At 35.4% G+C, this 16,542-nt stretch overlaps 1 protein-coding gene across 1 annotated transcript in view; it reads right to left on the reverse strand.

Moving 5' to 3' along the window:
* BMPR1A (bone morphogenetic protein receptor type 1A) overlaps positions 1–16,542 on the reverse strand; it is a 142,176-nt gene that overhangs the window by 19,572 nt on the left and 106,062 nt on the right. Inside the window, exons 4-7 of the mRNA XM_006915442.2 lie at positions 14,234–14,396; positions 12,381–12,483; positions 6,761–6,857; positions 6,498–6,597 (exon numbers count right to left, since the gene is read on the reverse strand). Coding sequence (XP_006915504.1) covers positions 6,498–6,597; positions 6,761–6,857; positions 12,381–12,483; positions 14,234–14,396 — 463 coding nt within the window. The remainder of the gene's footprint in view (positions 1–6,497; positions 6,598–6,760; positions 6,858–12,380; positions 12,484–14,233; positions 14,397–16,542) is intronic.

Genomic DNA, 16,542 nt, shown 5'->3' on the forward strand with positions numbered 1-16,542 from the left:
CCCTAAATAACAGCATACCACAGATGAGAACCTTATTTTTGTTCTTTCCAGAGAATATACTTCTAGCCTTCTGTTAGGGAGATGGTGGGGAAGTCACATGATTATTCATAATAGGAGTGGGGATCTCAATGTCTGTGGTACTTGGCATCCAAAATGGCCTGTGAAGATCCTCACCTCTTGCTATGCATGTCCTTGTTTACTTCTCTTTCATAATGTACTTAGGGCTGACCTGTGTGACCAATAGAATATGGAAGAAGTGATGATGTGACGTCTGAGTCTAAATGATAAATAGCATTGCAGCCTCCACTTTGGTCTCTTAGATTACTCACTCTGGAGGCAAGCCAGGCTTAATGCTGTGAGGACACTCAAGTAGTGCTATAGGGAAGTGCACATGAGAGGAACTAAGGTCTCCTACATACTTGTAAGCCTTAGAGGTGAGCTACTTGGAAAGTGATCTGCAGCTCCAGTCAATCCTTCAGGTAAGATCCTGAGCCAATCAGTCAAGTCACTCCTGAATTCCTGACCCACAGAAACAATGAGAGATAGTAACTGCTGTTTTAAGTCACTAAATTTGAGAGTGATTTCTTCATACATTATTAGATAACCATATAGTCTCTGACTTCCTAAAAATAGATTTTTAAGCAATTTTCTTGGTTTTACTGCCACTCTCAACTTCACTTCCAGGGATAAGTGGTATTGCCAATTCCTGAGCTTCTCAGAGAATTCTATAGTATAAAATTGGTTGCTTTTTGGCTCTCAATTTCTAAACTAGTCAGTTAAGTTACTTACTACTAATCAATATGCTTCACAGGTTCCTAGGTTGTTTGCTGTTATCTCCTGCGTTCCTTCTCCTAGTTAGACAAAGTGGTTAAAAACTATTGCTAATTTAGTGAGAAGAGCAAAAGTAAGTAAGTATGCTCAATCTGCCTCTTTATCTAAAAGACATTACCAAACATTTAAATCTTTGCCAGTGTAACAGGTGAAAAACAATATCTCAGTATAATTTTAATTTATATTTTTCATATTATAAGCATTGGTGAGTTATCTTTTAATTTTTCTTTTAAGAGTCATACGAATTTCTTTTTGGATAAATCATGTGTTCATTTTTGTGGCTTATTTTCCCAATGACTTGCTAGATTTTCCTTTCTAATTTACAGAAGCTCTTTATATTTGAGAAATCAGTTCTTTGTAATATGAGCTACTAATGTTTTTCACTAGTAGTCTGTCTTCTGACTGTTTTTGGTAGTCTCAGCCACATAGTAAAGTTTTATTTTTGTGTAGTTGATACCATCGATCTTTTCATTTTTAATTCTAAATAAGGGTTTTTTGCTTCTAATTTTTTTTTAAATAGGGTCATAGGGGGATTTTTTTAAACAATTTTTTTTTTCAACTACAGTTGACATACAATATTATATTAGTTTCAGGTGTACAACACAGTGATTAGACATTTATATAACTTATGAAGTAATGACCCTGATAAATCTAGTACCCATATGACCCGTAGTTATTACAATATTATTGACTATATTCCCTATGCTATACTTGACATACCCATGACTATCCTGTAACTACCAATTTGTATTTCTTAATCCCTTCCCCTTTTTCTCACTCCCTAACCCCGCTCCCACCTGGCAACCATCAAAATGTTCTCTATGAGTTTGTTTCTGTTTTGTTTGTTCGTTTATTTTTATACTTTAGATTCCACAAATAAGTGAAATCATATGGCATTTGTCTTTCTTTGTCTGACTTACACTCAGCACAGTGCCCTCTAGGGTCTAACCAGGTGGATGCAAATGACAAGATTTCATTCTTTTTTATGGCTGAGTCCATTGCATATATGTACCACCTCTTCTTTATCCATGGATGGATACCCAGGTAGCCTCCGTATCTTGGCTACTGTAAATAATGCTGCAATGAACATATGGATATACATGTCCCTTTGAAGTAGTGTTTTGGGTTTCCTCAGATAAATACCCAGAAGTGAAATTACTGCGTCCTTGTCTCATTATAGCCTTTTTAAAAAATCTATTTTATCTGGTGTAAGTACAGCCGCCTCAGTTTTTTTTGTTTCTTTCTATTTTCAAGAAATATCTTTTTCCATCCCTTTATTTTCAGTCTGTGTCTTGTGATCTGAAGTGAGTCTCTTGTAGGCATATGGTAAGGGTCTTGTTTTCTTATCCATTCAGCCACTTGATGTCTTTTGATTGGAGTATTTAATCTATTTACGTTTAAAGTAATTGTTGATAGATATGTAGTTATTACCATTTTATTATTCATAACTTTGGTCTTTTTTTCTTCTTCTTAAAAAAGTCTTTTTAACATTTCTTGTAATATTGGCTTGGTGTTGATGAATTCCCTTAGCTTTTTCCTATTTGGAAACCAATTTATCTTACTTTCAACTTTTTTTTTTTTTAATTAAGTTTATTAGGGTAACACTGGTTAATACGATTATATAATTTTCAGGTGTACATTATCATTTGACATCTGTATATTCTATTGTGTGTTTACCACCCGCAGTTCTCCCCTCCCCTTTACCCTCTGATAACCACTAGTCTATTGTCCATGTCCATAAGTCTCTGTTTGTCCTGTTTGTTTGTTGCATTTAGGTTTATATCCCACTTATAAGTGATATCATGTGATTTTCAACTTTTTCTGTCTTGTTTATTTCGCTTAGCATGATTATCTCAAGGTCTATCCATGTTGTCGCAAATGGCAGTATTTCATCTCTTCTTAAGGCTGAGTAATATTCCATTGTCTATATGTTTCACAGCTTCTTTAGCCCATCATCTGTCGTAGGATACTGGTTGCTTCCATGTTCTGGCCTCTGAATAATGCTGCTATCAACATTGGTGTGCAAATATCTTTTCGGATATGGGTTCGCAAGTCTTTGGGGTAAATACCCAGTAGAGGGATTGCTGGATCATATGGTAGGTCAATTCTTAGTTTTTTGAGGAACCTCCATACCACTTTCCATAGTGGCTGTACCAATTAGCAGTCCCATTAGCAGTGTATGAGGGCTCCTATTTCTCCACATCCTCTCCAGCATTTTTTATTACTTGTCCTATTGATTATAGCTTTTCTAACAGGTGTGAGATGGTATCTCATTGTAGCATCTTTTCATATATTTGTTTGCCATTTGTATGTCCTTTAGGGAGAAGTGTTTGTTCAGGTCCTCTGCCCATTATTTGATTGGATCATTTTTTTGTTGTTATTTTGAATTGTGTGAGTTTTTTGTATATTTTGGATATTAGGCCCTTATTGGAGGTGTTGCTTGCAAATATATTTTCGCATTCGATGGTTGTCTCTTTACCTTGTTGACTGTTTCTTTTGCTGGGCAGCAGCTTTTTAGTTTGATGTAGTCCCATTCATTTATTTTTGCTCACTCTTCCCTTGTCTTTGAGGTCAAATTCATAAAATCCTCTTTAAGTCCAAGGTCCATGAGTTTCATTCCTATGTTTTCTTCTACGCATTTTATTGTTTCAGGTCTTATATTCAGTTCCTTAATCCATTTTGAGTTAATTTTGGTGTTGGTGATAGACAACAGTCTAGTTTCAATCTTCTGCAGGTAGCTTTCCAGTTTTCCCAGCACCATTTATCGAAGAGGCTTTCCTTTCTCTGCTATATGTTTTTGGCTCTTTTGTCGAAAATTACTTGCCCATATAAATATGGGTTTACTTCTGGACTCTCGATTCTGTTCCACTGGTCCATGTGTCTGTTTTGCTGCCAATACCATGCTGTTTTGATTACTGTTGCTTTGTAGTCTAATTTGAAGTCGGGCAGAGTGATGCCTCCAGCCTCATTCTTTTTTCTCAGGATGGCTTTGGCAATTCAGTTACCTTCAATTTTACTTGACAGCCTTGCTGGGTAGATCTTGGTTGTAGGTCCTTACTTTTCATCATTTTGATTATTTCATGCCAGTCCCTCTGGCCATCATAGTTTCTGTTTAGAAATCAGCTGACAGTCTTATGTGAGCTCCCTTGTAGGTAACAAACTGCTTTTGCCTTTCCCTTGCTGCTTTTAAGATTTTCTCTTTGTCTCTGCTTTATCTAATCTACTGTTGATTCTCTCTAATGTATACTTTATTTGTTATTGTAGTGTCCATTTCTGACTCATTCTTTTTTGTTTCCTGTCTCTATTTTTATGTTTTCTATCTCTTTGCTGAAGTTTTGAGATCAATAAGCATCCTTATAACCAGTGTTTTGAACTCTGCATCTGGTAGATTGCTTGTCTCCATTTTGTTTAGTTCTTTTTCTGGAGCCTAGTTCTGCTCTTTTATTGGGGTCATGTTTCTTTGTCTCCCCATTTTGGCTGCCTCCTTGTTTTTGTTTCTATGTATTAGGTAGAACACTTTGTCTCCTGTTTTTAGTAGAGTGGCCTTATGTAGGTGTCCTGTAGGGCCCAGTGGTGCAATCTCCCTAGTCACCTGAGCTGGGACTACAGGTGTTTCCTTCATGTGGGTGGTATATGCTCTTCTGTTGTAATTGAGCTTTGCTTGCTGTTTGCACATCAATGAGAATGACTGACTCTGGGGCTGATTGGATGTGAAGACTGGCTGTGACTACAGTGGAGGAGCTGATATACATAAACGGATCCTACAGAGCAGGATTTGCTTTAGCGGGGCTCTGGAGCCTGCCCAATCTGCCCTTTGAGTGTATTGTTTGTGGAGGTATTTGGGTGGTGCTCTCGTGTGGCCTAAAGCTAGTCACTGGATGTGTTGGTTCTGAGGTCTCTTGGGAGGGGCTCTGTTGCTGGCCAAGGTCAGCCACTGCCTGTGCCCTGTCCCGGGCCACTAAGTGTGAACTACAAAGTGATCTGCAGATTGTTGCTACTAGAGCTGAGCTTGGTGGTGCCTAGGAGAGGCTACGCCGTGAACTGAGGCCAGCTGCCGCTACTACTGGGCTTGGGGGCTGCTTACCAAGAGGTATGGGACATGTCATAGCCAGATGCTGCTTATCTGGGGTTTGTGAACCTTTGAGAAATTTTAGGAGAGTCTGCAGCATAAGCTAAGACAGGCCGTCTGTATGAAAAAGTCACTGGAAGTGGCTTGGGTGGGCTTGCAAATTGGTAGGCCAAGGTCTCAGGGAATCACCAGAGTAGGGCAATTGGTATTAGCCAGGTTGATGGAGACTCAGATAAGGCACCTGCCTGCGCATTCACTGGGTTGGCGGGGGGTGGAGGGGTTGGGGACTGAACAAATGGCTTCTGTTAGCACTTCTGTCTGGGAGAAAGCTGTCCCTCCAGCCCTTGCTCTGAAGCCAGACAATTCAGTTCATGCCCATAGGTCTCTGGCACCTTTCAGGCTGCTGCCCCAGCGCTGAAACTCAGAGCAAGTGAGCCCATCAGTGAATAAGGCCATGCGTGGGCCCTTTAAGAGAAATACCTGACACCCCGTCGGCCCTCCATCTCGCTCAGCCACAATCTCCTCTGGTTTTCACAGCCAGAAGTTGTGAAGACTTCTCTTTTGGCACTGAAACCCTGGGCTGGGGAAGCTGGTATGAGGCTGGGACTCCTCGCTTCTCATAGGGGACCTCTGCAGCAGAGATATCTCTCCCGATTTTTAACTGCCACACGCGGGTGTGGGGCCAGCTGGTTCAGTGTCTCCGCCCCTCCTACCAGTCTGGAAATGGATTCTTCAGTATGTCCTTAGTTGTAGGACTTTAGATCACCTAGATTTCAAGTGATTCTCAATGATGGTTGTTCTGTAGTTTAGTTGTAATTCTGAAGTAGTTATGAGAGGAGGCAAGCACAGCATTCACCTACTCCGCCATCCTGACTAGGAGCTTCAAAGTTTTGTGTCAGACACATGAAGGTCTTCTATACTCAGACTATTTTTAAAATTTCTCCATAGGTTGTTGGTTAAAATTTATTTTAGTGTAGAGAACTGATTCAACTTCATTTTTTTCCTATATAGCTCCCTATTCCCAAATCTACTTATTGAATAATCCATCTTTTCCTCAGTGATCTGAAATGTTACCGTTATCATATATTTCTTTATATACTTGTGTCTATTTATGGGTTTAGTAACCTGTTCCTGATCTCTGTCTATTCATATGCTAGTAAGATAATGTTTTATTTTTGAAATTCACTCCCTCATTACTCTTCTCTTTTGGTAACTTCTTATGAAATCCTGACTAAATGGAAATGATTCTTAAGACCCAAATAACTAAAAATTGATCATACAGTTGGTTTCTTGGAATCGGTTTTAAATATTCAGATGTAAGAAAATTCAATATTTCGTAAATAAGAAAATCATAAGTACTCATGAATATAACAAGAAGTATAAAGTTGTGTCCAATGAAATGACTGGTAATAAGATCCTCTTTTCTCTTAAGGAAACTATAATCTAGTTAATTAAAGGAGGCATAACCAGTAAATGCAAGTTAATGGTTTCTGAATTACATTTAGCAGTCAATGGTTTCTGCCCATTGGCTTTAAGAACAACTATTTATTCCTAATATTCAACAAAATGTTTTACATCAAAATAATTATTGTCTTACTTGTAACAAAAGCAGCTGGAGAAGATGATCATAGCAATTATGCAGATAGCCATTGAAATGAGCACAACCAGCCATCGAATGCTACCATCGAAAAATGGACCTGACAATGAAAGTAAACAATGAAGTAAACATATTATCTTTTACATATTATTAAAAAGAAAAAAATAATCTGTAGTGTTAAATTCTAAAAAGCTTGCTTATTGTTAAAACCAAAGAAAACATTTTATTGAGAATCATAATCACACTTTTCTCTGCTAACCTACCTATAACAACAGGGGGCAGTGTAGGCTGTAAATACTGGTTACATAAATTGGTCCGACAGCATTCTATTGTCCGGCGTAGCTGGGCTTTTGGTGAATCCTAGAGGAAGAGAAATGATAAAATTAGAAATGGTTTGATATACTAAATTGCTGATGAAAAATTTTTTAATATTCAAAAAATATAATTTCGAATTCAGTGAGTAAAAAGAATCTGCAAATTTTATGTGTAAAAAAATTTAAAAATAGGATTTGTGCTGAAATGGTTTGTAGTTGTTAAGAATATAAAATGGTTTTTCTTAAGGAAAACCTATATATGTAGATGGTATGTTAGAACACTAGAGCATAACCAATTATAAACAAAAGTTGATAAGCACTGCCCACCAAACTTTGATATTACTATTCATTAGTATTTAGTTAAAAAGTATTTAAAGTCATGAGCCCTTTTCTTAAAAAACATGGGTAATATATTTCATTACAACGATAAATTAGTAGGGTAAATATGATCTATAGTAGTGCTGAGACTTAGATGGAGGAAATAAGATCAGACTAAAAAGTGCAGGATGTCTTAGGCCAAATAAGACAGGTTAGGAAAGGTCATGGAGTAAAGAGAAGATACTATAGATTTTGCATATAACAACTCTGTTGAAACTAATAAACTGTATGTGGAAGCAAACTGAAGCATACACAAGTGAGGAAAAGGGCAAAATATAAAAACGATATTCCTGAAAGTTTTTTAGAGGCCACCAACCAGATATGAGATGTGTTCCTAACAGGTCAGAAACAAGCACAGAGAAAAGACTGTAGTCATGGGAACAAATATCAACAATTACATGTGAAGTTTTATTTGACTAACAGTATAGTACTTAGTAAGCTCTTAACTTAAATGCTCATATTTCAGTACCTCCTGGGAGAATTGCCATTCTGGACCAAAATAGCAACACAAAGAAATTGCTTATTATAAAAGTAGCAAGAGTATAGGCAGAAAATGACTGGGTTATTCTTAAATATCAGATGGTGAGAAAGGAAATACCTCAGTATCATCAGGTATTACTTTAAAAATATGAACGAAAGTATAGGACTTCAGATTCTATCAGAGAAGATGGGTCAAGAACACTGGAAACCTCCAAAAGGACAAGTTTTACATTTTAACTAAATTTTTTACTTTTTAACAACTGATCATAAAGAGAAAGAAAAATTTTAGGAGTTATGCCAGTGACTGAAATAATCCCAGATCTAGAAAAAAACCTTACACAAAAGATGGAATAGAGTATTACAATTAAAGATGAATAAAAGAAATGCCAAGCATCCAAGAATAGTTCCAGGAAGGCTAAAGTTCAAAATGAGCTTAGCTTTGCAGAAAAGAAAATGCAAAGAAAAACCAAGAGCGGGTTTCTCTGGCAGTGCTTGAAGACAGGCTACCAAGCAATTGATGTATTACTGACAAAACAGCAGGTAATGAAGAACAAAGAAAATGTACATTTCTTCAACTCCTGTTTTGTTTTGGTCTTCCCTATCAAGAATGATAGTAAGAATGAAGAAGGCAGACCGAACACCAGTAAGTGGGAACTGATACCCTGGATGTATGAAGAGATCCTACAATGTTTCTATATCTGTATGAGTTCCTATCTTCTAAGCTAGGTGAATTATATCCCATGAAGATGAGAGCACTTGTGAGATGGCTGAAAGACAAGTATAATTTTAAAGATTTTAAAACAAGGTGTGTTGGCAACTAGATAGCTAAATGTTATATTCCTTTTCTTTAAAAAGTAAATGAAGTAGACTTTGCCAATAACAGATTGGAGGTAGCATAGTATTATGGAAAAAGTGAGGGCCCTGGAATAAAATAGCTTAAATCCTAGCTTTGCCACTTATTAACTGTGTGACTCTAAGCAATGAACTTACTTCTCTCTGGGCTTTAGTGTCCTCTACTATAAAATGGAAGATAAAAATTATCTGTCTTACAGGGTAACTAGGAGGAAATGGGGTACAATATACCAAGTAACTAGCATATTAAATACAAACAGTAAGTATTTAATAAATTAATTCTTCCTTTAGTGAACTTGACGTGGATCATAGTCAAGATTCTAGAAAAAGCAGAAAATGCTTATAGCCCCCTAGAAGACTCGATGTGGTTTCACTATGAATAACCAACAGCAGACCCACCTCACATCTTTCTTTTATGCAGGTTAAGTGAGTAGGCTAAAGTCAGGTGTGTCTAGATTATAAAGTTGATGACACAACCTTTCCCATTCCTGTATTCCCCACTGCCCTCTTCCAAACAAGTCCATTTGTATCTCTAGATTTATGTGGGTAATAAAAATCCTCATGAGAAAACTCATTTGGCATTCGTGAAATAGGAGATTTATTGAGCTTGGGTGGGAAGAGGTGAGAGAATGGCACATGAAAAAGGAACTGAAACCAAATTATAAGGAATGGCAGAGTAGTTTCTGAGAAATAATTCATTCTACAGGAAGAAACAGAATAAGCTAGATTTAACAACAGAGACTGTGGGGGTTAGGAGGGAATCAAGGTCTGGGCAAAGCATGGTGATTATCATTTGAATCTGTTCTGATCCAAACCTGACAGTATGTAAAAGCACTAGGAGAAAAAAGTTTAGGGTGAAATTAAAAAAGTTGTTCTCTCCTCAGGTTAGGTGCTAAGGAAATGGGTAGTGATATTATAAGATACAAAGAAAATTAGATAAGTTAAAATTTCCTGCTTGTGTAACCCCTAAAGGAGTTCTGAAAAACAATGTATCCCCACACACATTTTTAGGCTGCCACCTAACATTTTATTATAAATAGCTGCAAAGAATATGTTAATAATTTCTGGCTTACAGTACATGACATTTTAACATAAATTGTCATTCTTAAGTCTATACAGTAGAATCTAAATAACATAGCAATTCGACACCCATTATCATTATTTAAAAAAAAAATGTTTAACAATTAGAAATTTTAATGTTCTCTTTTCTCTTTTAACTCCTATTTCCTTTCCACATGTCCCACAATAACTATGTCCTAATGTACTGACATGATTCTCCATATCAAAAATATATACAAATATAAATTAATGTATTTTACTTTTTGTGACAATACGACTTTAAGTTTTAAAAAATTCTGGTTTGATTTATCATCACAATTACTATGAGTATAAAATTGATCAAAACAATGTTATTAAAATACTAACAGTAAAAGAAAATTTTGTTGGAAAGGTATGAGATGGATGAAAATTTTTTTTAAAAAGTAGTTCATAAATTCATGGATAAATATTACTTATTGCTAGAATGAGAAAGTTCAGCATTAATTTTATTCCTGTTTTCCTATTTTGCTTTTTTGGGGGTCGGTACTAGCATACTTTGTTCACATAAAAGATAATAATGGAGGAGTTTGTTATACTGTTGTGTTGTAATTCTTTAAAGACCTTCCAATCATATGCTAAACTCACATAATGATCTATTATCAAAAATTTTCAAAGATCTAACAATTTGGTTGAAAGCAAAAAGTTGAAAACCACCTGACATGCAAACATATTTGACGTTCTCACATTTCCCACAGCATTAGATTTCTAATTACAACGCTGTTTGGAAACTTGAGGTTTTACATCCCAGATGCTTGATCTATAAACTGTGAAAAGGGTGACTGTGAAAAGAGAGGAGGGAAAAGAGAAATTGCTGTGAGGCTCTGTTCTTAGGGAGATAAATATTAACCAATGGGTCCAATGGAAGTGTAGGATCTATAAACCTAAAGTGATTCCCTTAAAACCACCCACAAGTCTATGTGATCTTTGTGTAACATAGTCTGTGTGTACCCAGGAATATGTGTAATCCAGCTTAAAGACTGTTCAGTTACATAAAAAAATACAGTAAAAGCTAAAAAGCTAATGTATATTAAGCTCTTACTATGTGCCAATTATACTAAACTGTTTACATATATGCTATCTCATTTGATCCTTACAGCAACATCATTATAGATGAGAAAACAAGAGTAAAGCTCCTTGCCCAAAGTTTTACAACTAGTAAAGATTTGAATACAGATCATTAAGTTTAACAACTAACTTATATTGGTGAATTCAGTTTGGGATACGCTTAGTTCATGAAGCCTGCAAGATACTGGTTCCTACTGCTGAGCTCAGTGCTCTAACAACAGCTCTTTCTTTGATATTTTTTAAGTATCGAAGAAATGTATAGTATGTGTGGTTAATAAACATGCAAATGGCATAAAACTTGAAGAAACAACCAAATTAGCATCCCCCCAAATTCTGACAAATTACAGCAAAGGACTGATTCTAATATGATGAATTTAATATAGACAAGTATGTGACAACTATATAATAAAACTCGTTCTATTCCCATCAATTTATTTGTGTCAAGAAACCAACAGCATCAGTAAAGAATGAAGAGATGTGGCTAAGCAGTAGCATGAATGAAAGACATGGGGATTTCAGCTAAGAGAAAGCTCAGTGCTTCAAGAATATAGAGTGACAGTCAAGTATCTAACAAGAGTTGGCTGTTTTAGAAAAAGAGAAAAGAGTTACTCATTCTCTGCCTTTTTTTCCTGGTCAGAACACTCAATTCTGCATATTACAATGAGAAACTGGAGAGTTAGTAACTCTAAAGCTGATCATATAGGGAGCAGCTGAAGTCATTGTGAACTATTATTTTCATTGGGCAAAGACTAGAGGGTATGGGGAGGAAAGCAGGACAAAAAAAACTTCCTTCACATAGTAAAGGGCTATCATATTATAGAGGGATTAGATTTGTTCTCTATGGACCAAAAAGGCAGGAAGGAAGATAGACTCTGCAGTCATGGGGAGCTTTCTAAAGATCAAGTCAGGTCACTTTATAGATAAATATGTGGTCGTGGAAGGTAATGAGCTCCTGTAACACACAGAAAATAAATGGGATGCACTGTGTGTGTGTGTGTGTGTGTGTGTGTGTGTCGCGGGGGGGGGGGGGGGGATTCCAAACATCAGCTGAGAAGTTGATGCATATAACCTTTTAGGTTTCTATCAAACCTGAGAATTTCTTAATAATTCAAATAATTTTCTAAAATTGCCAAAGTTTAAATTTGTATGTGTAAACAGTTCTACCTTAAGCTGCTTTTCAGAAACATTGGCAGGATCCCCTGGGGCAAAATTACTACTCAGAATTTTGAAGAGATTAAGTTTATAACCCAGAGTACTATGGGGATGTTCATAAACCATTACTAATCCTCTGATTACTCTGCTGCTGCTGTTAAAATAGCTCCACTGAGATCTCCTTACAAGGACTTACCATTTCTAAGTTGTCTCAGAGTGATACAAAGATTATTGCCCAACACTTTAAAGTCTTTTCAGTCAATTTTATAATCTACAAATAAGTCACAAGTGTGACAGTACAATTTTTTGCAGCTATAATAATTTAGAATCAGAATGACTTAAAACTTTTTTTAAAAGTAAAATAATCTGGAACTTCAATTACCACAATCATAATACTTGAAGTAAGAGCTAAGCTTCTCCCAATATAGTAGCTTACAAGAACATACAACAATGTGCAGACCAGGCACACTTCTCCTAGGGAAAATCAATGCTTTTCATGTAGCCCCTCCCTTCTTTATTCCATAGGCCCCAAATAAGATCTTACCTTACACTGAAAATCTGATCCTTCATATTTCATACACCCTGAAGCTAATGTGGTTTCTCCCTGGTCATCTTCTTCTATGATGGCAAAGCAATGCCCATTAGTTCTAAAAGAAAAAAAGAAACAAACAAAAAACTAAAAAACTAAAAAAAAAAAAGAACAAAAAACATAACTTCATATCAGAAATTACTAAATTGAAGTTTAAATTTGACCAGGTACTGATCACCTTTAGTACCTTATTTTTTAAATTAGAATTGTATTCACGTGTAATTTATTGGCAAACGGCATGGGTTTTAAAGCAAATGAAAGCTGTCACATCTGAACTAAAACCTAAAGGTCTAATAAGAGCCCTTTTGTAAGGTGGAAAAGGATTTCTGTTAAATAAGTTCTCTAAATACGAATTATTATGTAACTTCTCTTTGCTAATCACAGTCATATGACTACAGAAAGCTGATTTGTTTAAAAATATACTTAAAAATAACTGTCTTTTTTTTACCCATAAGATTTTCAGTATTCACATACTGTTCATAATAATAACAAAAACAAACTTTTCTGTGAAACATACAAAAACAGACTCAATGACAAAGTATACTTGGGAAGAACAGACTAAGATCCTGAGAGGCATTTTTTACTGAACATAAAAACGAACTTTTGAACAGCTGAATTTTTAAGAAATTTATACAAATGTATTTGCATCTAATGAAATTTTGTCATTTTAACATTAGTATGTTGGAGTTTCCCCCTAATATATTCATTTAGACTTTAATGGGTAGAAAAAAACTTCCAAAAGCTTTTTGTGTGCTCCCACTTATTGTTCACATCTTTAAGTATATTGCTTCTACTTAAAAGAATCTAAGAATTATTCATTTTCTTTTTCTTTTTAGCATTATTTATTTTCTGTAAGGAGAAAATATTAAGTGTGGGGCAAATTTCTGTTAATATTGATGATTCAGTTATACTCTGGATTACTCAGTCACTAACAAATACCCGGCAGGCACTACAGACAAGAATTTTGGCAAGAAATTGCTTGGTGACATAGTGGGGGAGTACTCCTCTATGATAGATCACCTAGTCTGTCACAATAAAGTCAACCACCATCAGAAGACAAACAACAAATATAAGAGGTAAGAAACTATCATATACTTTCAAGATTTTACATGTAAACATTTATGCTTTATATTGGTCACATTCAAAGAACATACAATTATCAGGACAATACAAAACAAGACATTGATTATTACCCTTATAAAATGGAGAGAACTAATTGACAGATGAGATTAGGTTCTTCAGAGAATTTTTTGGCTAGTAAACTAATTCTTCAAATATGGAATAGAATTACATGATCATATATAAATGTAAACATAAAATTAAGTAGCTAACAATGAAGTAGGAAAATTAAAATGGTTATATAAATCAGATTTGGATTGCGAAGTTTGTAAGACGATAACATAAAATTAAATAAATATAATATTCTTACATATCTGTAAAATATATCAGACAATTTAGAATTACAAGTTTTTAGTGGAATTTTCATATTTTTGGTAATGTTTTCTTTAATGAATATTAATAACTTTATGATAAAAAGATCATTAAATAAACTCAAAATGTTACACAAATACCCGATTCCTTTTATCTCATTTAAAAAGCTATATCGCAATGTTACTCTAAAAAGAAACCATGTATTACAATAGTAACACATCTTCCTATATACAGTACAAAAAGATTTTTGGCTCTTTGGAAAGACATGATATATATAAAGTTAAAAAAAAAACTTAGACAATGTAAACAATTCTTAAAATGCCACTAAATGCAACCCTATTCTCCTAACTTTAAGAAAGGCTGCATAATATACTTACATGCATGTGTTATTAATAGCATCATCCGGGCAGTGTCCTGAGCAATAGCACTTTAAAAAAGGCAAGGTATCCTCTGGTGCTAAGGTTACTCCATTTTCTGACTTTTTCTGATCGGAGTCTGATTTCATCCCAGTACCATGGAGCATACTGTCTAGATTCTGCCCTATAATCATAAATAAAATTTGTAAATAAACCATTTCTGAAAAGTTAATTCTTTGACTTCAATATTCAATGAGGAAAAGTTTCTAAGCTTTCCTATCTCAATAATTGCAGCTAACGTGTTTCCTTAATTAAAATTTCATTCACACAGGTAACAGACATTTATTAATAACCTATTATGCACAGAATTACTATCTCAGGTACTGATGAGATATATAGAGATGACTATGTCACAACTTTTGCACTAGTGAAAGATAAAAAAGAAGCACAAGGAAGAATACGGTCATAACTTTTAAGAAAGGTACATGGAAGGAATTGCAGGGAAGGCTGAGGTTGCCTGTAATCATTGAAAAACATACAAATTATGTTTCTTTTCTTAAACTCTTTGGTTCAAAACTTGTGACTAGCTTAAAAAAATAAGTCTTTTACTTGTGCCTCTATGCAAAAGTGGAGTTACTAAGCATCTTGCTTTGGACTTTAATTGCTTAAGTAAAGGAATTGTGAGAGCATGGGGACTAATCATTTTATCTGGTGCCTTTTATCTTAAGGTCACTGGTTCAAATCCAGACTACGCTGCCAGAAAATGAAAGTTATTCTTGCATCGGAGTCTAGTAGCCTCAAATGACAGATAATGTCATATCTGGTACAGCCTGAAAGCAGAACAGAACTAAATGTTTTAGTATTCCTTCCTCCCCTTGAATAATCTGAAATCAACTAGGCTATTCCTTATAAGGTTGATCTCAAGGGAATAAAATATAGAGACAAACAAGCATAAAAGATTAAGAGAATTGGGTATGTATTTAATTATAAATGTTAAATAAATGGCTCAAGGCTTAATAATGTGGACTTGACTTTAAATTTAGCCATACTGGTGAGATGAACTATTGAAAGAGAAGAAAAAGCACGTATCTACAAGTGATAACAGGAAAAGAATGTACTGCTAAATAAGTTTTAGTGATTCCATATCTTGAATTTTAATAATCTTCACTTAATCCTATAAATACTACAAAACTTAAAGACCTCATTTATGTTAAGATGTAAAAAAAAAAAAGTGAGGAGGTGCAGGAAGAGTTATCCACTGAGCTGGAAATGAAGAAACCTGGATTCTAGTCTGCTATGGTTTAGCTAGCTGGAAACTGATCTCATCCTTAAGAAACTTGGAATGAGGTGAAGGGGAAAGGGGGTGACAAGCACATAAATAAACACAATTTGAAAACTGATATAATACAAAGGTGTAATGTAAACAAAGGAAGGAGCTAATAACACAAATTCATCCTAGGGTATCAATAGCAATGAAATCTGAGCCACATCTTAAAGCTGTAAGATTTCAAAAAGCAGAGGCATGGATACAAAGAAAAATATCTAGCAACAGCTTCTCTGCACTCTCTCCCTAGCACCCATTCCCATGGTTAACAAATCTTTTTGCTGATGGTTCCTCAATTTATCCCTCCAGCCTCAACATGCTTCATTATCTCAAAATTAACTTGTCCAAAATGGAACTCTTTTATCCTCAAAGCTGGTTCTCCCCTAGTCTTTTGGCTCAACCTCCAAAATATACCTCATTTTTTTCCCATTTTTCTGCAACTCCACTGCTATTACCTGGACCCATTATATCAAGCAACTTCTAAGGTAAGAATCTCCACAGTGATCTCTCCACTTCTGTTTTTGGCCCCTCCAGTCCATTTCCCATGTAGCAGCCAGTTATCTTATAAACATAAATTGGATCCCATCACTCCGCTACTTAAAACCAATTAATGGCATATGCACTCAGAATAAAATCCACCATCCTCCACCATGCCTACTGAGGCCCAGCAGGATTTGGACCCTGTGTACCTCTCCAACATCAACTCACAACACCTCCCATTCATCTTGCTCAGGCAAACTGGCCTTCTGTCAGTTCCTGAAACATGTCGATCTCTTTCTACCAGCAAGTGTTATTATTTACAAAGTATAAAATTAAGAGGCCTGGGGTGGGCTGGGGCTATAGATTATGTTTCAAAACAAACACATGCAAAAAATATTTCATAGCTTACATGCTTAGAAAAACATCCAAATACATATAGCTGAAAGACAGAAGTAACTGTATACAGGCACATTTATACCAGGCTCCTTTTGTCATTCATAGCAAATTTGGCATCAATGATTTTATT

This window comes from Pteropus alecto, unplaced genomic scaffold (genome assembly GCF_000325575.1).
Source record: "Pteropus alecto unplaced genomic scaffold, ASM32557v1 scaffold155, whole genome shotgun sequence".
NCBI lineage: Eukaryota > Metazoa > Chordata > Mammalia > Chiroptera > Pteropodidae > Pteropus > Pteropus alecto.